The sequence below is a fragment of the Bufo bufo genome, chromosome 4, assembly GCF_905171765.1.
Source record: "Bufo bufo chromosome 4, aBufBuf1.1, whole genome shotgun sequence".
In the NCBI taxonomy this organism is placed as follows: domain Eukaryota; kingdom Metazoa; phylum Chordata; class Amphibia; order Anura; family Bufonidae; genus Bufo; species Bufo bufo.
Genome location: NC_053392.1, coordinates 297,282,189 through 297,305,024, shown reverse-complemented (window position 1 = coordinate 297,305,024; position 22,836 = coordinate 297,282,189). Strand labels below are relative to the sequence as shown.

Genomic DNA, 22,836 nt, shown 5'->3' with positions numbered 1-22,836 from the left:
TTTTTATGATATGTTTTTATAAAATTAGACTACCAGAAAATGATAAAAGAACATCTGGAAAACTTAATGTGATTGAGCTGAGATTGACAAAGTTTAAACTGCTAGTGGGGCTTTGTCAATGATCACACATCCAGGTGGTCCACCCTTTATTTTGGGTTCTGCAGCAGGGTGTGTGAGGCAGGGTCACATTAATACTGGGTGGCATCTCCTCTTGTTGCAATGCAGGCTGCCACTCTGGCATGTTAAGGGTCATACAGATGTTGGTATGTCATGCCAGGATCTTTCAACTTTGACCAGTATTTCAGCCATGGTGGTCATTGGCTGCTGTGCATGGGAGAACCATCACCCCATCCAGTCTCTGGCATTCTCGATGATGGAGAGATATGGTGATCAAGCTGGTCAGAGGAGCTGGTGGATACCCTAAAGAGCACATTGTGTAGCGCAGGTAGGGTGTAGACAGGCGTTATTTTGTTGGAACAACACATGTCCTAATTCAAAAAAGGTAGTAGGACTGTTTCTATGATGTCCTGGACATACATATGAGACTGGAATGACCACGGTAGCTAATGGCGACCCAAACCATGACACCTAGTGTTGGTCCTGTGTGTCTGCACACTATGCATGATGGCAGTAGCTGCTCTAGCGGTGCTCTCCTGCAAACTGTGATGTAGCCATCAATGGTAAACAGTAGTGTTCAGTGATGAAAGCAGGGTTTGCATGAGTTCACATATATTATACTGCAGAACACAAAATAAAGGGTGCACTAGCTTGATTGTGTGATCCTTGACCAAGCACCACTAGCAGTTTATACTTTGCCAATCTCAGCTCAATCACATTAAACTTTCCAGGTGTTAATATTTTTTGTCATTTTCCAGTAGTGTAACTACATCGAATAGGTGCCATGGGATGCGCTACTGTTTTTTTATTTATTTTGTTCATGAAATGTGTTTAATATTGTTATATTTTGCATGTATTTGTTACATTTACTAATGGTAATAGTTATTCTGACTGGTTCAGTGTCATCTGTGTAGGAGCAGGTGGATGCTGCCGTGAGGGTGTCTGCTTATGTAGAACATTTTACCATTACCTTTTCATTGAATATCTCATAGCATGAACTGTGTTCCTGATCCTTAGATAAAGAGTTCTTACTACTTCCTGACTTGTCCATCTGTTTTCCACTTTCTTCCTCCTAAGACCCTTTTGCCCCATCTGAAGGTAGTGCAGAAGCTGCTCCTGAACTGGACCTTTTTGCTTTGAAGCCAGCTGAAAGCAGCACTCCTGTAGTTACCCCTACGACTAGTACAACCACTGCTAGTGCTGCTCTCGGCACTACTCCTTCTCCTCCTCCTCCTGCTCCTGCTGCAGCAGTAGCTCCTACCACTACAACTGCTACTACCACTACCACCGCCGCCACCACAACTGCCAGCACTACCACAACAACTACTGCTCCTCCTGCTCTAGATATCTTTGGTGGTAAATGACTTTGTGGGTTTTTGATTGATATGTGTTCTTGTTTTTCTTGATTTCCGTTCTCATTGCTTTCTTTTATTTTTCTTTCTCCATTCATTGTAATTGCCGGTTCAGCTTCTGAGCTTGTTATTTTTTTTGAGACAATGTTAATGAGACAGACATCAAAATCTCAAGTTGTAATATATCACATGCATAGGAATGATGTTTCAGTGTTTGTGTGTAAAAAATAAAAAAAATAAAAAATTATATATAAAAAAAAATTATATATATATATATATATATATATATATATATATATATATAAAATAATAATTAAAATCTCCCTATGATCTAATTGCCAATCTCTGACAAATGCCTGACTAAAAGTATGACAGCCGTACAAAACCAAACTGGTTTAGTGGCCTCCATCTAAATCAGGGACCAACCTCCAGCACTTCAGCAGTTGTGAAACTATGACTCCAGTATACGCCCTTGCTCTGTTGAATGGAGCATATTCTGTAAGTTGAAGTTTCACATCAGCTGGAGTACCAGAATGCTTGTATGTTTCTTACTACAGGTGCATATTTAAAGGGAACCTGTCATCAACCTTATGCTGACCTCACTGAAGGCAGCATAAATTAGTGACAGAAATGCTGATGTCAGCGATGTGTCACTCATGAGCTAAAAGGAAGTGGTTGCCGAGAACCAGCATCATAATCATTGCAGCACAGGCCTTAAAAGCGTCAAATCTACCTGAGAAGAGTCCTGGTTATTCGTAATCTCCTGCTCTCTCCGTCCCTCTGCTGATGGTTGGCAGTTCTCTCCTAGAGAGAAAGGGAGAAAACTAGGTAGAAGAGCAGGAATTCATGAATAACCAGGACTCTTCTCAGGTGGCCGGGACTCTTTTCCAGGCCCAAGTCTGCAATGACTATGATGTTGGTTCTCGGCAACCACTTACTTGTAACTTTTAAATGACAGACCGCTGAAATAAACTCCCCTGTCTCTACTTTACTTTTTATACTGCCGTTCATATAGATAGCCTAAAGTTGATGACAGGTTCCCTTTAAGGAGGTTCATACTCAGAAGTTTTTGACACACCATTTTTCTGATGTAGAATTCCAAATGCTCTGTATAGCCATATATTTTAAGGTAAGCTTTCTGGCTGCCTAGAGCCACTACTAGAGGGAGCTTAGGAGCCTACAACTATTCACACATTTACTAAGACTCGTGTTTCATATGGGGGTCCTAGTGAAAAGGCAGCTGGCATAAGATGCGGCAAGATTATTAAGAGGTGCATGGAAGTCTGTGCTCCAGGTGCTAAAATCTACTCCAGCTAGAAGATGGCGTAGATGTCAAGTGTCACTAATGCTGCATTTACTACAAAGGTTTCGATTGCTGCCCTAAGGCTACTTTCACACTAGCGTTCGGGGCTCCGCTTGTGAGTTCCGTTTGAAGGCTCTCACAAGCGGCCCCGAACGGATCCGTCCAGTCCTAATGCATTCTGAGTAGACGCGGATCCGCTCAGAATGCATCAGTCTGGCACCGTTTGTCCTCCGCTCCGCTCAGCAGGCGGACACCTGAACGCTGCTTGCAGCGTTCGGGTGTCCGCCTGGCCGTGCGGAGGCAAACGGATCCGTCCAGACTTACAATGTAAGTCAATGGGGACGGATCCGTTTGAAGTTGACACAGTATGGCTCAATTTTCAAACGGATCCGTCCCCCATTGACTTTCAATGTAAAGTCAAAACGGATCTGTTTGCATTATCATGAACAAAAAAAAAAATTTTTTTTTTTGTTCATGGTAATGCAAACGGATCCGTTCTGAACGGATCTAAGCGTTTGCATTATAGGTGCGGATCCGTCTGTGCAGATACCAGACGGATCCGCACCTAACGCAGGTGTGAAAGTAGCCTAACCCTGTATTTAAATACCCTGACCAAGGCAAAGTGTTTTGTTGGTGCCCCCTTACACTCAGCACCCAGGGCACATGCCCCCGTCACTCCCCTCCTAGCTATGCCCCTGGGTGGAGATTCACTTAAGGCCACATGCACATGACTGTAAATATTTTGTGGTCCGCTAACTGCGGATCCAGAAGACCCGGATACCGGCTATGTGTACGCCGCCATTTTCTTTCACTTCTGTACTCTAGAAATGTCCTATGCTTGTCTGCAAAACGGACAAGTGTAGGATATGTTCTATTTTTTTTTTGCATGTGACTGTGGCACATACGTACATGTGGAAGTCTGCATTTTTTGGGACCCCATTAAAACTAAATGGTCCACATCCAATCCACAAAAACTGTGGATCAGATGTGGAACAAAAATATGGTCGTGTGCATGAGGCCTTCAGGCAACATTTGATTTAACTTCAGATTACAGTGTAGACTTCTAGATAATGTCTGTCCCATAAAGTCCATGGCTGTATGAATTTTCTGCTGTGATAATATGGAACTTGAGGTTCAGCATGTCTGGATTCATCTGTATGTTTTGTGATACAAATGAAATCTGCTTGTTCCTTGATTTCCATGCAAGTGTTCTTTGCATGCCTGTCTCTCATTCGAAACAGATTGTTCGTTCACGATCTGCTGCTCTCGGCACCATCGAAGGAATAACGTTGCTTGTATTTGGTCTTAGATTTATTTGAGTCTGTTTCGGAGGTGGCTGCTGCGCCTAAGCCAGAAGTTACACCTAGCATAGACCTGTTTGGTACAGGTAAAGCATGACATCTTTTTCATTCACATTTTTGGCTCCATGAATTGTTGCCGCACTTCTAATTTCCTCATTGCTTAAACTGACTTGGCTCTTGTTTTCTATTGCTTTGGAAAGATGCTTTCTCATCCTCACCACATGGGCCTTCTCCTGTGCCCGAGACTTCCCTCACTGGAGACCTCTTATCTGGTGAGTGCTTTTTGGTGTAAAGCACTTGTATGATATGTAGGCCTAATGGATGGGCAACAGTTGGCCATGTTTGTGCTATTAAGGTTTTATTAACCTATTTTATCTTGTATGAACTTCCACTGGCTGACCAACCGTCCATGTCGCTGCCTATTATGCTGTGTTTTATCACCCACATCCTACGCTTAGAAGAAGAGTCGCCTGCAGTGTCCTTTCAGCTCTTCTAATTTGTAACTGCATGTGCCCGTTCATCGCCTGAATATTATATTAATCCCTCACAGCTTGGTACTTCATAGAAATCATTGTTCCTTTAGTTGGGGATCCAGGCCAACTGCCTAATGAAAATGTTCTCTACCTAAGTCAACGGTACTAAGTCATAGGGCACTGCCCAGCCTCTTAGCACTACCGCCCATCAACTGTTAGAAGTGAATGGGACAAAGCTGCAATACCAACTGCAGCCGCCACAAAAAGTACAATGTTTTGCAGCATGGACTATTGTAATCAATGGAGAGTCCACACTGTCGACCAGCTGTTTGATGGAGCCCAATGTACGTATGAGCGCTGCAGTAACTATTGCACAGCCTTTCACTTTTTGTAGCAGCTGTGCTTGGTATTGCAGCTGGATGCACAGTCTGACCCCCACCAAAGGGCCTATTAGACCTCACGATCGTGCAGAATTGTTCGTAGGGACGCTCTTTCACAATAATTGGCTCGTATAATTAAGCAGCCGATGCACGTTCATTAGCTGCTGGGCATCTTTCATCCTGACGAATTATAGGCATCACACCTTCCTGTGTAAGGACGCGCTGCCGATAAATAATAAAACAGAATGAGGGAGGAACGACTCATTTCTCCCGCATTCAATATACAGTGGGGGAAATAATTATTTGACCCCTCACTGATTTTGTAAGTTTGTCCAATGACAAAGAAATGAAAAGTCTCAGAACAGTATCATTTCAATGGTAGGTTTATTGTAACAGTGGCAGATAGCACATCAAAAGGAAAATCGAAAAAATAACTTTAAATAAAAGATAGCAACTGATTTGCATTTCATTGAGTGAAATAAGTATTTGAACCCTCTAACAAAAAAAGACTTAATACTTGGTGGAAAAACCCTTGTTTGCAAGCACAGAGGTCAAACGTTTCTTGTAATTGATGACCAAGTTTGCGCACATTTTAGGAGGAATGTTGGTCCACTCCTCTTTGCAGATCATCTCTAAATCCCTAAGGTTTCGAGGCTGTCTCTGTGCAACTCTGAGCTTGAGCTCCCTCCATAGGTTTTCGATTGGATTAAGGTCCGGAGACTGACTAGGCCACTCCATGACCTTAATGTGCTTCTTCTTGAGCCACTCCTTTGTTGCCTTTGCTGTATGTTTTGGGTCATTGTCGTGCTGGAACACCCATCCACGACCCATTTTCAGTTTCCTGGCAGAGGGAAGGAGGTTGTCGCTCAGGATTTCACGATACATGGCTCCGTCCATTTTCCCGTTTATGCGAATAAGTTGTCCTGTGCCCTTAGCAGAAAAACACCCCCAAAGCAAAATGTTTCCACCCCCATGCTTGACGGTGGGGACGGTGTTTTGGGGGTCATAGGCAGCATTTTTCTTCCTCCAAACACAGCGAGTTGAGTTAATGCCAAAGAGCTCTATTTTGGTCTCATCAGACCACAGCACCTTCTCCCAGTCACTCTCTGAATCATTCAGGTGTTCATTGGCAAACTTCAGACGGGCCTGCACATGTGCCTTCCTGAGCAGGGGGACCTTGCGAGCCCTGCAGGATTTTAATCCATTGCGGTGTAATGTGTTTCCAATGGTTTTCTTGGTGACTGTGGTCCCTGCTAATTTGAGGTCATTAACTAACTCCTCCCGTGTAGTTCTAGGATGCTTTTTCACCTTTCTCAGAACCATTGACACCCCACGAGGTGAGATCTTGCGTGGAGCCCCAGAGCGAGGTCGATGGATGTTCATTTTGTGCTCCTTCCATTTTCGAACAATCGCACCAACAGTTGTCACCTTCTCTCCCAGCTTCTTGCTAATGGTTTTGTAGCCCATTCCAGCCTTGTGCAGGTCTACAATTTTGTCTCTGACATCCTTGGACAGCTCTTTGGTCTTTCCCATGTTGGAGAGTTTGGAGTCTGCTTGATTGATTGATTCTGTGGACAGGTGTCTTTTATACAGGTGACTAGTTAAGACAGGTGTCCTTAATGAGGGTGACTAATTGAGTAGAAGTGTCTAACCACTCTGTGGGAGCCAGAACTCTTAATGGTTGGTAGGGGTTCAAATACTTATTTCACTCAATGAAATGCAAATCAGTTGCTATCTTTTATTTAAAGTTATTTTTTCGATTTTCCTTTTGATGTGCTATCTGCCACTGTTACAATAAACCTACCATTGAAATGATACTGTTCTGAGACTTTTCATTTCTTTGTCATTGGACAAACTTACAAAATCAGTGAGGGGTCAAATAATTATTTCCGCCACTGTACATCGGTCTGTGTAATCAGGCTGGTGCAAACTAGCGCTGATGGATGTTTTATCATCTATCGCCGCTCGCATTGCCCGTACAGTGGGCAGTGTAATGCCACCTTAATATCCTAAGGATAGGCCATAATTTTTATTTATTTTTTAAAACCTGGATAACCCCTTTAAAAAGGTTGGAATTACACTTTAACAATATTGTGTGGACTGTGGTTTTATTTGTATCTAATATTTTATGTACTGTATGTACAGTACAGACCAAAAGTTTGGACACACCTTCTCATTCAAAGAGTTTTCTTTATTTTCATGACTATGAAAATTGTAGATTCACACTGAAGGCATCAAAACTATGAATTAACACATGTGGAATTATATACATAACAAACAAGTGTGAAACAACTGAAAATATGTCATATTCTAGGTTCTTCAAAGTAGCCACCTTTTTGCTTTGATTACTGCTTTGCACACTCTTGGCATTCTCTTGATTAGCTTCAAGAGGTAGACCCCTGGAATGGTTTTCACTTCACAGGTGTGCCCTGTCAGGTTTAATAAGTGGGATTTCTTGCCTTATAAATGGGGTTGGGACCATCAGTTGCGTTGAGGAGAAGTCAGGTGGATACACAGCTGATAGTCCTACTGAATAGACTGTTAGAATTTGTATTATGGCAAGAAAAAAGCAGCTAAGTAAAGAAAAACTAGTGGCCATCATTACTTTAAAAAATGAAGGTCAGTCAGTCAGCCGAAACATTGGGAAAACTTTGAAAGTAAGGGCTATTTGACCATGAAGGAGAGTGATGGGGTGCTGCGCCAGATGACCTGGCCTCCACAGTCACCGGACCTGAACCCAATCGAGATGGTTTGGGGTGAGCTGGACCGCAGAGTGAAGGCAAAAGGGCCAACAAGTGCTAAGCATCTCTGGGAACTCCTTCAAGACTGTTGGAAGACCATTTCAGGGGACTACCTCTTGAAGCTCAAGAGAATGCCAAGAGTGTGCAAAGCAGTAATCAAAGCAAAAGGTGGCTACTTTGAAGAACCTAGAATGACATGATTTTCAGTTGTTTCACACTTGTTTGTTATGTATATAATTCCACATGTGTTAATTCATAGTTTTGATGCCTTCATAGTCATGAAAATAAAGAAAACTCTTTGAATGAGAAGGTGTGTCCAAACTTTTGGTCTGTACTGTATATACTATAATGTATATATTATAATGTTACAATGTCCAATTCTAAATCATTGTAGTTATTAACTTTTACAGACATCCCCATTTATCTAGAACCCCTTATTAAAGTCGTTGTATTAGACCAGAAAAAAAAGCATCTTCATGGGTCCAGTGGTTCAGTATATCCACGTGGCCGTGTGCGCTGTGCATTTTACAGTAGCAGCAAAGTGGACGGATTTTAAAGAGATCTCCTCCACACACTGAGTACAAAATCCATGTGGAAATTCACGTTGTGGATTTTAAATCTGCCGCGTGGTCATTTTTATCTGCAGATTCAACCCTTTGAAATGCATAGAGTGAAGTCTGCAGCAAAATCTGTGACAAAATCTGTATGCAGATTTTTCTTTGGATCTGTAATATTAAAACTTCTGAGGGAAGACCCTCGTCCTCACCATCATAGGAGTTACAGTTTAATGCATCCAAGGCCAAATTTTGCACCAGTGGCATTTAGAGACCATTGTAAAATGATTTCTCTGAAGCTTTTGCTTTTTTTTGTGTCTTCTTGTTTGGAATTGTAATCTTTTAAAGTTGGGGTACTTTCACACTAGCGTTATTCTTTTCCGGTATAGAGTTCCGTCCTAGGGGCTCTATACCGGAAAAGAACTGATCAGTTTTATCCCCATGCATTCTGAATGTAGAGCAATCCGTTCAGGATGTCTTCAGTTCAGTCACACTTAATTTGGCCGGAGAAAATACTGTAGCATGCTGTGGTGTTTTCTCCGTCCAAAATTCCGGAAGACATTATTTTACATTGAAAGGCATTAATGCATGCGCAGACCTTTAAAGATGCAAAAAATATATATACCGGATCCGCTTTTCCGGATGACACCGGAGAGACTGATCCGGTGTTTCAATACATTTGTTAGATGGCTCTGGATCCGTCTACAAATGCTATCCGTTTGCACACTGATTTCCGGATCCAGCAGGCATTTCCGGCGACGGAACTGCCTGCCGGATCTTCACAACACAAGTGTGAAAGTACCCTTATGTGAACAAAAAAATGTATCACAGGAGCATGTGGTGGCCTCTACTCACAATTTTTCATTCAGATATTCCATTTATATATATCTGGAAAAAACGCCCTTTGGCTCGGTAGAATCATGGGAATATATATATATATTCGGCTGATATTCATTATTTTTTATCGGTATCTGCATCTAACCTTGCCGATATGCCAATAATGCGTCCAGCGCACTATCACAGAACATGAGCGCTGCTGTCAGAGCGCTCATGTTACCTCAGCAGCACAAGGGAGAAGGAGTCTCTCCCTCCCCACTTCCCCCTGTGCCGCGCTGCCAATGGGGAGAGGAGGAGGAGCGGGCACACTGTGCCACCAATGATAATTAACGTCTAATACAAATACAGGAGGTGGTGCCCAGCCTATGACAGGAAGCTGCAATCAGCCGCAGCTAACCCCTCAGGTGCCGCACCTCAGGGGTTAGCTGCCGCTGCTGATCGCAGCTCCCTGTTAGAGGCAGGGTCCCGGCTATGTAATTCTGCCCCGCCACACGCGCCTCCTGTATTAAACGTTAATTATCATTGGTGGCGCAGTGCACCCTCCCCCCACCCCCTAGTATTAAAAACATTGGTAGCGCAGTGTGTGGTAGTGGCAGCTTCTGATCGGAGCCCCAGCAGTGTAATCCTGGGTCTCCGATCGGTTACCATGGCAGCCAGGACGCTACTGAAGCCTTGGCTGCCATAGTCGGCTCCCTGCTGCTGTGTGTACAGAGCAGCAGGGAGAGTGTAAAGTTTCTTATGAGCCAAAAACAGTGTGAACATCACCTTTAGGACATTCCCAAAGCAGCCATTTCTATAATGTAACCACTAGTACAGGAAACAGTCCCTGTTTTCATAGCTCATGCCCATTCAGGTGTATAGGACTAGACTGCAAGAGCATGGACAGACATGGTCCTGTTTAGCTAGTTTAGCTCTGTAAACTGTGGCGCCATCTGTTAAAGGGGTTGTTTAGTTATATACAACTGTATAAAAACTATTAGGTTTTCATAAAACCAGTCAGTTACTACGAATAACGTGTTTAAAGCTTGGGCTCTATCTGCTTTTTCCTACCTGTCGTCATGGGGCAGTAATTGTCCCATGGGCAGTGATGCAACATGACGTTTTGTCTGCCAGTCATGTGACCTCCTTCACTGATTGCTCCATCCCCTTAGGGTTCATGCACACAAATGTATTTTCTTTCCGTGTCCGTTCCATTTTATTTTATTTATTCTTTTACGGACCGTATGCGGAACCATTCATTTCAATGGGTCCGCAAAAAAAACAGAAGGTACTCCGTGTGTATTCCGTTTCAGTATGTCCGTATTTCCAGAATGCAAAAAAAATAGAACATGTCCTATTATTGTCCGCATTACGGATAAGGATAGTACTGTATTATTTGGGGCCAGCTGTCCGTTCCACAAGATATGTAATGCACACGGATGTCATACGTAATGTTTGCGGATCCGTTTATTGCGGACCGCAAAATACATACGGTCGTGTGCCTGAGCCCTTAGATGGAGCATGCTAGGCTCAGCAGGCGCGCATGTGCAGTGTGTCACAAGTCCTGCCTTCAGTGATGGGGCAAGACATCCGGTCTGCAAGTCACGAGACATCCTCCATTGGTTGCCCCGCCCCTTAGATGGACTGGCCTTGGCATGAGCACCCATTTTCAGTTGCACAGACACACAGAATTCCTACTGGTCTCAGGGGCGTACACAGATTTCATAGGGCACCATAGTAAAACTTAGTATGGGCCCCCTGCACCTAGTTTTTCAGTGTACGTGGATCAGTCCCTCCCAGGCAATGCAGAACATGTGATTTTGGACAAATTTTACATAGTGTTATCAAGTGGCAGAAATTGTAATTACGTACAGACTGTGTTAAAAGAAAAGCTGCCTTTGGCCTCACCTACTTTATCAGTGTTTTATGTCTGAAAAAGTGGAACAGGTGCTTCAAATATATGGCAGTCATTCTAGACCCCATAATTCTCAATGTATTAATACCAGAAAACTGGCAAAAATACACTGCTAAATCTCTTGCTTCTCTTCCATTATAAAGCTAGGTGGCTGACTGCAGCCAGCACTAGGGGGAGCTTAGTGAATAGGAATTAGTACAACTACCATGGAAGCTGTAACAATGTCTTTGCATTGAGCTCCCCCTAGTGGCGGCTGTGTGCTTTTTCACACGGGGAAGAGAAGAGCAAGTTTCATGTGGGCGTTCCCCCAGCCCCCATCGCAGTTACGTGGTCTGCCTCTATTACAGGTACTCCACTGGCTGATCTCAATAAAACACTTGCTGAGACTGCCACTCTTAAGGCCTCTTTCACATGGGCGTGTCCGGATGCGTCCCGGTGCATTGCGGCAAACCCGCGCGAGTAGGAACGCAATTGCAGTCAGTTTTGACTGCGATTGCATTCCGATGTTCAGTTTTTATCGTGCGGGTGCAATGTGTTTTGCACGCGCGTGATAAAAAACAGACTGTGGTACCCAGACCCGAACTTCTTTACAGAAGTTCAGGTTTGGGTTAGTTGTAGTGTAGATTGTATTATTTCCCCTTATAACATGGTTATAAGGGAAAATAATAGCATTCTGAATACAGAATGCATAGTACAATAAGGCTGGAGGGGTTAAAAAGAAATGTAAAAAAAATTTAACTCGCCTTAATCCACTTGTTCGGTCAGCCCGGCTTCTCTTCCGTCTTCATTAGCTGTGTGCAGGAAAAGGACCTGTGGTGACGTCACTCCGGTCATCACATGGTCTGTCACCATGGTGATGGATCATGTGATGAGCGTAGTGACGTCATCAAAGGTCCTATTGCTCACGGATGAAGACAGAAGAGATGCCGGCTGCGCGAACAAGTGGATTAAGGTGAGTTAATTATTTTTATTTTTTTTATTTAACCCCTCCAGCCCTATTTTACTATGCATTCTGTATTCAGAATGCTATTATTTCCCCTTATAACCATGTTATAAGGGGAAATAATAATGATCGGGTCTCCATCCCGATCGTCACCTAGCAACCGTGCGTGAAAATCGCACCGCATCCGCACTTGCTTGCGGATGCTTGCGATTTTCAAGCAACCCGATTCACTTCTATGGGGCCTGCGTTGCGTGAAAAACGCAGAATATAGAACATGCTGCTATTTTCACACAACGCACAAGTAATGCGTGAAAATCACCGCTCGTGTGCACAGCCCCATAGAAATGAATGGGTCAGGATTCAGTGCGGGTGCAATGCGTTCAACTCACGCATCGCATCCGCACGGAATACTTGCCCGTGTGAAAGGGGCCTTAAGGGGGCAGAGCAGTCATACATGGTCGGCAGACACCATGCCATGTGGTATAATTTTCCTCACATAGACACTTGGAGCCAAAACCTACAAAGCGTTATTAATAAGTGTGTAACCAGCCATTTTTCTATCACTGCACAACCCCTGTAAGAGTAATAGGACTGTTATATGAAAGGCCCTTTATGGTATGTGTACAGGTATATGTGACCCTAATGGCACCTGTAACAACACAGAGCGGAAAGTATTGTCACAGAGATGGGGATACTGGAGAAGCTGCAAGCATCAAGCTTCTAAATAGTATGCCTTTTCTATGACACTTCTTCCTAGGCTCACATCACGTTTTTGTTATATGTTAACTTATACTTTTTGCAGGATGGAAAAGCATAGTACACCACCTGCAAAGTCCAGCAAAAAATGGCACTGTATGACATCTGTCTGAGGCATCTGTTAACATATATGTGTTTTTATGAACATTAAACATATAATAAAAAAGTGATGTGAACCCAGCCTTACCCTTCTCAATTAATACATTGAAGAAAAGTCTTAAAGGGATTCTGACAGCTAGTTTTAGCCTATAGAGTTGTTTACATGTGCTGCTAGATCGCCATTGGCACGTCTGCAATATATATTTTCCGTAGCTATGAATGGTTTTATTTAGTCAGTCAGAAAAATGTGTGTGTATATATACACTGCTCAAAAAAATAAAGGGAACACAAAAATAACACATCCTAAATCTGAGGTAATTAAATATTCTTCTGAAATACTTTGTTCTTTACATAGTTGAATGTGCTGACAACAAAACCACACAAAAATTAAAAATGGAAATCAAATTTTTCAATCCATGGAGGTCTGGATTTGGAGTCACACTCAAAATTAAAGTGGAAAAACACACTACAGGCTGATCCAACTTTGATGTAATGTCCTTAAAACAAGTCAAAATGAGGCTCAGTAGTGTGTGTGGCCTCCACGTGCCTGTATGACCTCCCTACAACGCCTGTGCATGCTCCTGATGAGGTGGCAGACGGTCTCCTGAGGGATCTCCTCCCAGACCTGGACTAAAGCATCTGCCAACTCCTGGACAGTCTGTGGTGCAACGTGACGTTGGTGGATAGAGCGAGACATGATGTCCCAGATGTGCTCAATTGGATTCAGGTCTGGGGAACGGGCGGGCCAGTCCATAGCCTCAATGCCTTCGTCTTGCAGGAACTGCTGACACACTCCAGCCACATGAGGTCTAGCATTGTTTTGCATTAGGAGGAACCCAGGGCCAACTGCACCAGCATATGGTCTCACAAGGGGTCTGAGGATCTCATCTCGGTACCTAATGGCAGTCAGGCTACCTCTGGCGAGCACATGGAGGGCTGTGCGGCCCTCCAAAGAAATGCCACCCCACACCATTACTGACCCAATGCCAAACCGGTCATGCTGGAGGATGTTGCAGGCAGCAGAACGTTCTCCACGGCGTCTCCAGACTCTGTCACATGTGCTCAGTATGAACCTGCTTTCATCGGTGAAGAGCACAGGGCGCCAGTGGCGAATTTGCCAATCTTGGTGTTCTCTGGCAAATGCCAAACATCCTGCACGGTGTTGGGCTGTAAGCACAACCCCCACCTGTGGACGTTGGGCCCTCATATCACCCTCATGGAGTCTGTTTCTGACACATGCACATTTGTGGCCTGCTGGAGGTCATTTTGTAAGGCTCTGGCAGTGCTCCTCCTGTTCCTTCTTGCTCAAAGGCGGAGCTAGCGGTCCTGCTGCTGGGTTGTTGCCCTCCTACGGCCTCCTCCATGTCTCCTGATGTACTGGCCTGTCTCCTGGTAGCGCCTCCATGCTCTGGACACTACGCTGACAGACACAGCAAACCTTCTTGCCACAGCTCGCATTGATGTGCCATCCTGGATAAGCTGCACTACCTGAGCCACTTGTGTGGGTTGTAGACTCCGTCTCATGCTACCACTAGAGTGAAAGCACCGCCAGCATTCAAAAGTGACCAAAACATCAGCCAGGAAGCATAGGAACTGAGAAGTGGTCTGTGGTTACCACCTTCAGAACCACTCCTTTATTGGGGGTGTCTTGCTCATTGCCTATAATTTCCACCTGTTGTCTATCCCATTTGCACAACAGTATGTGAAATTGATTGTCACTCAGTGTTGCTTCCTAAGTGGACAGTTTGATTTCACAGAAGTGTGATTGACTTGGAGTTACATTGTGTTGTTTAAGTGTTCCCTTTATTTTTTTGAGCAGTGTATATACATACACAAATGAGGCTAGAAAGGAGCCCAAGGTGCTGTTACCAACATTTCAGGAGCCTAGCCACGCCCCGCATCCTCCAAATCCCCTCCTTGCTCCCCTGATGTCACACAGTTGAAGCTCCGTAATCTCGTGCATAACAGCTAGCGCATGTGCAGTTTGTTTTGGAGGATGCGGGGTGTGGCTGGGCTCCTGAAACGTTGGTAACAGCCCATTGGGCTCCTTTCTAGCCCTATTTGCATATACACTGCTCAAAAAAATAAAGGGAACACTTAAACAACACAATGTAACTCCAAGTCAATCACACTTCTGTGAAATCAAACTGTCCACTTAGGAAGCAACACTGAGTGACAATCAATTTCACATACTGTTGTGCAAATAGGATAGACAACAGATGGAAATTATAGGCAATTAGCAAGACACCCCCAATAAAGGAGTGGTTCTGCAGGTGGTGACCACAGACCACTTCTCAGTTCCTATGCTTCCTGGCTGATGTTTTGGTCACTTTTGAATGCTGGCGGTGCTTTCACTCTAGTGGTAGCATGAGACGGAGTCTACAACCCACACAAGTGGCTCAGGTAGTGCAGCTTATCCAGGATGGCACATCAATGCGAGCTGTGGCAAGAAGGTTTGCTGTGTCTGTCAGCGTAGTGTCCAGAGCATGGAGGCGCTACCAGGAGACAGGCCAGTACATCAGGAGACGTGGAGGAGGCCGTAGGAGGGCAACAACCCAGCAGCAGGACCGCTACCTCTGCCTTTGTGCAAGAAGGAACAGGAGGAGCACTGCCAGAGCCCTGCAAAAGGACCTCCAGCAGGCCACAAATGTGCATGTGTCTGCTCAAACGGTCAGAAACAGACTCCATGAGGGTGATATGAGGGCCCAAAACCGTGCAGGATGTTTGGCATTTGCCAGAGAACACCAAGATTGGCAAATTCGCCACTGGCGCCCTGTGCTCTTCACAGATGAAAGCAGGTTCACACTGAGCACATGTGACAGACGTGACAGAGTCTGGAGACGGCGTGGAGAACGTTCCGCTGCCTGCAATATCCTCCAGCATGACCGGTTTGGCATTGGGTCAGTAATGGTGTGGGGTGGCATTTCTTTGGAGGGCCGCACAGCCCTCCATGTGCTCGCCAGAGGTAGCCTGACTGCCATTAGGTACCGAGATGAGATCCTCAGACCCCTTGTGAGACCATATGCTGGTGCGGTTGGCCCTGGGTTCCTCCTAATGCAAGACAATGCTAGACCTCATGTGGCTGGAGTGTGTCAGCTTTTCCTGCTAGACGAAGGCATTGATGCTATGGACTGGCCCGTCTGTTCCCCAGACATGAATCCAATTGAGCACATCTGGGACATCATGTCTCACTCTATCCACCAACGTCACGTTGCACCATAGACTGTCCAGGAGTTGGCAGATGCTTTAGTCCAGGTCTGGGAGGAGATCCCTCAGGAGACCGTCCGCCACCTCATCAGGAGCATGCACAGGCGTTGTAGGGAGGTTATACAGGCACGTGGAGGCCACACACACTACTGAGCCTCATTTTGACTTGTTTTAAGGACATTACATCAAAGTTGGATCAGCCTGTAGTGTGTTTTTCCACTTTAATTTTGAGTGTGACTCCAAATCCAGACCTCCATGGGTTGAAAAATTTGATTTCCATTTTTTTATTTTTGTGTGATTTTGTTGTCAGCACATTCAACTATGTAAAGAACAAAGTATTTCAGAAGAATATTTAATTAACTCAGATCTAGGATGTGTTATTTTTGTGTTCCCTTTATTTTTTTGAGCAGTGTATATAAAATTGTTTTCTCTCCCATATTCCTTGGGGGACACAGGAAACCATGGGTATAGCTCTGCTCCCTAGGAGGCGTGACACTAAGTGAAAACTGTAAGCCCCTCCTCCATCAGCTATACCCTTCAGCCTGGAGAAGAGACTGCCAGTTTTTTGCTTAGTGTCCAAGGAGGCAAGACACCCCCTGCTTATGCAGGGTTGTTTTCCTATGATTTTTTTATTTTTGCGTTATTTGTTGTTTTTAATTCGATTTTTTTCTACCTACAGGGACAACAGAGGCGCATTAGACCCCTCTGTTTCTCCCGGGGTTGAGTTGCGCCAGTGCCGGTAATTCCGCACTGCCGCCTCCCCCACAGAAGACAAGGTGGACCAGGGCAGCCTCGCTCCCCTGCGTCCCGCCAGCTCAGGGTCGCCCGCACGCCAAGTCCCTCCCCCGGCTTCCTGCCACTGCGGTGCCAGGAGCTGAAGGGGCGACCCCCGCTGGATGGACTGAGGGCGAAGACAGCGTATGGTGAGAGTGGCTGCTCCAGCCTCCCCTTCCTCCCTCCCACCGCTGCTACATCCCCCATGGCCGCTGCTACATCCCCCATGGCCATTGCTACATGGCCACTGCTACATCGACCGCCCCCCCCCCCCCGGGCATATCGGGACCGTTACCGGGCAGGGGAGTTTATCTGGGCAAGTCCTTGGCAGGGACGCTGCCTTCAGGGGACGGCTGCAGGCAAGCAAGCAGTCTGCCACATCCAGGCGCGGCGGGGGCCGCTTACTTGGCGTGAACGGCGCCATTTCATCTTGGCCGGCACTTCATCACCTTGGGGGTTAAAATCATTTTGCCGCGCGCGCGGGGCTCTGCTTCTTCTTCAGCGCGGCAGAGGGGGGGCGGAGCTTCCTACATGCGCTCCGCTACTTCCGGTTTCATCGGGCTCCACTTCTCAGTGCTGCGTGGAATCCTCTCTGCCGTGCGATCCTGAAGCCATTCATCTCCGTGCTGCTGCCTCTCCTCCACAGCCTCCTCAGTCTGTTCCCCTTACCGCTGCCGCTTGCATCATCCGGGTCTGGTAGGACTGTTAACCCCCTCCGTGCCACCACTTTTCTTTGGGGTCTCCCACTTTAAGTGCAACATCTTTTTTCCACCATGTCAGACCCTTCTGCAGCCGCCATGCCTTGGTACCATGCCTGTACTGCTTGTAGGGAACCCTTTCCCCGGGGGCAGTCTGATCCGCACTGTACTGCATGCCGAGCTCCACCGCAGCCTCAGTCGCCCGCTGTGTCGCTCCCTGCTTCCTCTGACCCGCCTGACTGGGCTAGATCCCTGTCCCAGGCCGTGGAAAGCCTCACTCATGTCGTGGGCCGCCTAATAGACAGGCCACCTACCCCGCAGGACGCCTCTCTGACTGTCGCGCCCTCCGGGTCCACTGCTTCTGCCGCTGCAGCGGGTTCACTCTCTCTTAGTGACCCCTCCCGAGCTAGGCACTCTCAGAAGCGTATTAGAGTAGAGCGAGCCTCCTCCTCTGAGGCCTCACTCTCCCCGCCACGCGTGCGCACCCAGACGGGCCTCTCCTCTCCAAAGGATTCGCTCTCTGAAGGTGAATTGGCGGTTTCAGATTTGGAAATGGACTCGGCCCTGCCGTCCAAGCTAGCCTCAGCGATGGGTCAACTCATCTCTGATATTCGTGACACCTTTAAGGTGCAGGATGACCCCCCTAGCTCTGACGCAGCTAGCGTCTCCTTTATCAGACCCAGGCAGGCCTCAAGTCTTTCCAATCCACTCTGATTTCTCCTCTGTGGTGTCTAAGGCTTGGGCTCGCCCGGACGCCCGTTTTGTCAACCCCAAGAAGCTGGACATTTGCTATCCTTTTCCAGCCGATGTCGTGGCCACATGGTCTTCCCCACCCAAGGTGGACCCCCCTGTGGCCCGGCTGTCAAAGAACACGGCCATCCCTGTTCCCGACAAGTCCTCTCTTCAGTCAGCGGAGGACCGTCGCATGGAGACCCTTTCCAAGGGCATTTTTGCTGCCTCCGGTTCTGCTCTCAGACCGGTTTTTGCCTCTGCTTGGGCAGGGAAAGCAATCTCTGCTTGGGGTGCGCAGCTGGAACAGGAGTTGGACTCGGACGTCCCCATCCAGGACCTACGTTCCTTGGCCCAGCTTATTATTCGGGCCGGGAATTTTGTTTGTGAGGCCTCCCTTGATGCGGGAGCCCTTATTGCACGCTCCTCCGCCCTGGCAGTTTCCGTCAGGAGGGAGCTCTGGCTGAAGGTTTGGAAAGCGGACGCTGCCTCCAAACGTTCCTTGGCGGGGCTACCGTTTGCGGGTTTCCGCCTTTTCGGGGTCCGCCTAGACGAACTTATTTCTGAGGCCACGGGTGGTAAAAGCACCCATCTTCCTCAACCCCAAGCCAGGGGCGCCCCCCGCGGACGCCCTGGTGCGTCTCGTTTTCGGTCCTCCCGCAGGGCCTCTGGGGCTCCCACCACAGCTGCCGCTTCGGCTCCTCCCCAGGATAAGCGTAGGAAGCCGTTTTTTCGGGCGCAGCCCTCCTGGCGCAAGCCGCAGGCTGCCCGCACACCCGCAGCAAAGCAGTCCTCTGCCTGAAGGCGCGCCCCCACCCACCCGGGTGGGGGGCCGGCTCCTCCTTTTCAGGGACGTCTGGATGGCTCACGTCTCCGACGCCTGGGCCCTCGAAATTGTGTCCTCCGGATACAAAATCGAATTTGCATCCTTCCCTCCAGATCGGTTCTTTCGCTCCCGCTCGCCGCGGGACCCGAAAAGCGCGGCTGCGTTCTCCACGGCCGTTCAAGCCTTACTGGACAGGGGGGTGATTACCCCCGTTCCTCTAGAGGAAAGGTTCCAAGGGTTCTACTTGAACCTCTTTGTAGTTCCCAAGAAGGGAGGTTCGGTGCGGCCCATTTTGGACCTCAAAAAGCTCAACCGTTTTCTCCTCCTTCGACGGTTTCGGATGGAGTCCCTCCGTTCCGCGGTGGCTTCCCTGGAGCAGGGAGATTTCATGTCTTCCATCGATATACAGGATGCCTACCTCCATGTTCCGGTAGCCCGGTGTCACCATCGCTTCCTCCGATTCGCCGTGGGGGACCTCCACTTCCAGTTTGTCGCCCTTCCCTTTGGGCTGGCAACAGCCCCCCGGGTGTTCACCAAGGTCCTGGCCCCGGTTTTGGCCTTACTCCGTTCCAGGGGTGTTTTTCTGCTACCGTACTTGGACGATATCCTCATCAAGGCTCCGTCCCTTTCTCAAGCGGTTGCCAGCGTGGATCTCACTCTAGAGACTCTGGCGAGGTTCGGTTGGGTCATCAACTTCCCCAAGTCCTCCCTTCCCCCCTCCAGACAACTAGTCTTCCTGGAAATGCTTTTAGACACAGGAGCGGCGGAGGTACGTCTTCCCTCGGAAAAACGTCTGATCCTCCGTGGGGCGGTTCGGGGTCTCCTTCTCCACCGTCGACCGTCCTTCCGCTTCTGCATGCGGGTCTTGGGGCAGATGGTTGCCTGCTTCGAGGCGATCCCATTTGCGCAGTTTCACTCCCGCCCTCTCCAACGCGCGATCATCTCCTCCTGGGACAAATCGCCGGAGTCTCTGGATCATCCCTTCCATCTATCGCCTCCGGTGCGGTCATCTCTCCGCTGGTGGTTACAGTCCCCTCTTCTGGGCAGGTCCTTTCTGCCACTCAACTGGTTGGTGGTTACAACCGATGCCAGTCTCTTGGGCTGGGGAGGCGTGTTTCCTCCCCGATCCGTCCAGGGCATTTGGTCTCCATCGGAGTCCAAACTCTCGATCAATGTCCTGGAGCTGAGAGCGGCCCTTCTGTCTCTACGACACTGGACTCATCTGCTGAAGGGTCATCCAGTTCGTGTACAATCGGACAACGCCACGGCTGTGGCGTACATAAACCACCAGGGGGGCACTCGCAGCGCTGCAGCAATGCGGGAGGTCACCAGCATTCTCCGTTGGGCGGAAGCCCACGTCCCGGCCCTATCTGCAATTTTTATTCCAGGGGTGGACAATTGGGCGGCGGACTTCCTCAGTCGCACCACCGTCGACCCCGGCGAGTGGTCTCTTCACCCGGAGGTATTCGAGGTCATTTGCCTTCGTTGGGGCATACCGGACGTGGACCTCATGGCCTCAAAATTCAATCACAAGGTCCCCGCCTATCTGTCCAGGGCCAGGGATCCGGGAGCTTGCGGAGCCGACGCCCTCGTTCTTCCTTGGCGAGGTTTCGCGCGCCCATACATATTCCCTCCCATCCCTCTCCTGCAAAGGTCCTTCGGAAGATCGCGGCGGAAGGCGTCTCGGTGATTCTGGTCGCTCCGGACTGGCCCCGCCGGTCTTGGTATGCCGACCTCATGCTGCTCCTGGCAGACGCGCCCTGGCCGCTGCCCGCCAGGGAAGATCTTCTCTCTCAGGGACCGATCTTCCACCCGCGTTTAGGGTCCCTACGTTTGACGGCGTGGTTGTTGAGACCACCGTCCTGACACGTAGGGGTTTTTCTGCGGACGTCGTCCGCACCATGATCCGCGCCCGTAAGCCGTCCTCTTCTAGGATCTATTATAGGACCTGGAGGACCTTTTTGGGGTTCTGTGCCGATCTGGGGATTCCTCCGCTCCGCTTTTCTCTCCCCACCGTTTTGTCCTTCCTGCAGAGCGGACTGGCCCAAGGTCTGGGCCTTAGTTCTTTGAAGGGTCAGGTGTCTGCGCTGTCCATTTTGTTTCAGCGCCCACTGGCCCCCCTTGGTCCTGTCAAGACCTTCCTTCAGGGCGTGGCTCACGCGGTTCCCCCGTACCGCCCTCCGGTACTGCCCTGGGACCTGAACCTGGTTCTCTCAGCGCTCCAGGCTTCCCCTTTCGAGCCTCTGCGGACGGTTTCCTTGCGACTTCTGTCCTGCAAGGTTATTTTCCTTGTAGCCGTCACCTCTTCGGAGGGTGTCCGAATTGGCTGCACTCTCCTGTCTGGAACCTTTCCTAGTGTTCCACCAGGACAAGGTGGTTCTTCGTCCGGTCCCTTCCTTCCTTCCTAAGGTGGTCTCCGCCTTTCATCTGAACGAGGACATCGTTCTCCCCTCTTTGTGTCCTTCCCCTTCCCACCCGCGGGAGAGGAAGCTTCATCGCCTGGACGTTGTCAGGGCGCTCAAGATTTACCTGGAAGTAACCAGCTCTTTCAGGCATACTGACTCGCTCTTTGTGGTCCCGGAGGGGTCGCGCAGAGGGATGGCGGCATCCAAAGTTGCTATCGCCCGTTTTGTCAAGATGGCTGTTACTGAGGCTTATCTCGTCAAGGGCAAGGTTCCGCCCCTTGGTGTTACCGCTCACTCTACTAGAGCGGTCGGGGCTTCCTGGGCTCAGAGGAATCGGGCTTCTACGGAGCAGATTTGCAAGGCGGCCCCTTGGTCCTCCTTGCACACCTTCACCAAGTTCTACAGGGTGCATACTCATGCGTCGGCTGACGCTGCTTTAGGCCGTCTGGTGTTGCAGGCGGCAGTTGATTGATGCCTCTGGTGTTGGTTGAGTTTGTTCTGGTCCCTCCCTTCTGGGACTGCTCTGGAACGTCCCATGGTTTCCTGTGTCCCCCAAGGAATATGGGCGAGAAAAGGAGACTTTTGTATTACTTACCAGTAAAGTCTCTTTCTCGCTCTTCCTTGGGGGACACAGCACCCGCCCTTCATTTGGGTTACAGTTGTGGTTCCGGCTTGGTTGCCCCCGTTGGGCTCGACAGTTCTTTTTCCGGTTGGTGGTTATCTTTCACTACTTGGACACGCAACTGGCAGTCTCTTCTCCAGGCTGAAGGGTATAGCTGATAGAGGAGGGGCTTACAGCTTTCACTTAGTGTCACGCCTCCTAGGGAGCAGAGCTATACCCATGGTTTCCTGTGTCCCCCAAGGAAGAGCGAGAAAGAGACTTTACTGGTAAGTAATACAAAAGTCTCCTTTTTTGGACTAAATAAAACCATTCATATCATAGCTATGGAAAATGTAAGTTGTGGACGTGCTAATGGCAATCTAGCAGTGCATGGACACAGCTCTTTATGCTACAACTAGCTGTCAGAATTCCTTTAAATGCTAATTTGAGTTGTACACAGTAATATGGTAAGATTTTTTTCATCTTGTGATTACAACAGGGGACACATTTGCTGCTCCAACACCCGTGGCGACCGCATCTCCAGCCAAGGTTGAACCTGTGATTGACTTATTTGGAGGTAGGTCCCTGCTTTCCTTCCTAAGCAGTTGCAGAGGTATGAATTAGAATTTACAAGGGTGTCACAACAGATATGACACTGTTGGAGAGCCATTTACCAGGGGTTCCCATAGGTCCCATGAGGTTGCACATTGCTGGCAGCACATCCCTGTTAACATGAGGTGATGTGCTGCCAATGGTTTTTGGTGCCACATAAAATATGTAATCACCCAAGGATTTTGATAAGTGTTCTTGACCAGTCGTTCCTGTCTTGTCATGTTGCATTCAACA

General features: G+C 48.1%; 1 protein-coding gene across 9 annotated transcripts in view; it reads left to right on the top strand.

Moving 5' to 3' along the window:
* Positions 1 to 22,836, top strand: part of SNAP91 (synaptosome associated protein 91) — a 203,847-nt gene that overhangs the window by 159,070 nt on the left and 21,941 nt on the right. For 6 of the 9 annotated variants that reach the window (XM_040428709.1, XM_040428707.1, XM_040428705.1 and 3 more), the window contains 2 exons: positions 4,082 to 4,159; positions 22,490 to 22,567. In XM_040428709.1, coding sequence (XP_040284643.1) covers positions 4,082 to 4,159; positions 22,490 to 22,567 — 156 coding nt within the window. Of the gene's footprint in view, positions 1 to 4,081; positions 4,160 to 4,273; positions 4,346 to 22,489; positions 22,568 to 22,836 lie in introns of all 9 variants that reach the window. The other 3 variants (XM_040428712.1, XM_040428711.1, XM_040428713.1) reach the window with 2 other exon arrangements.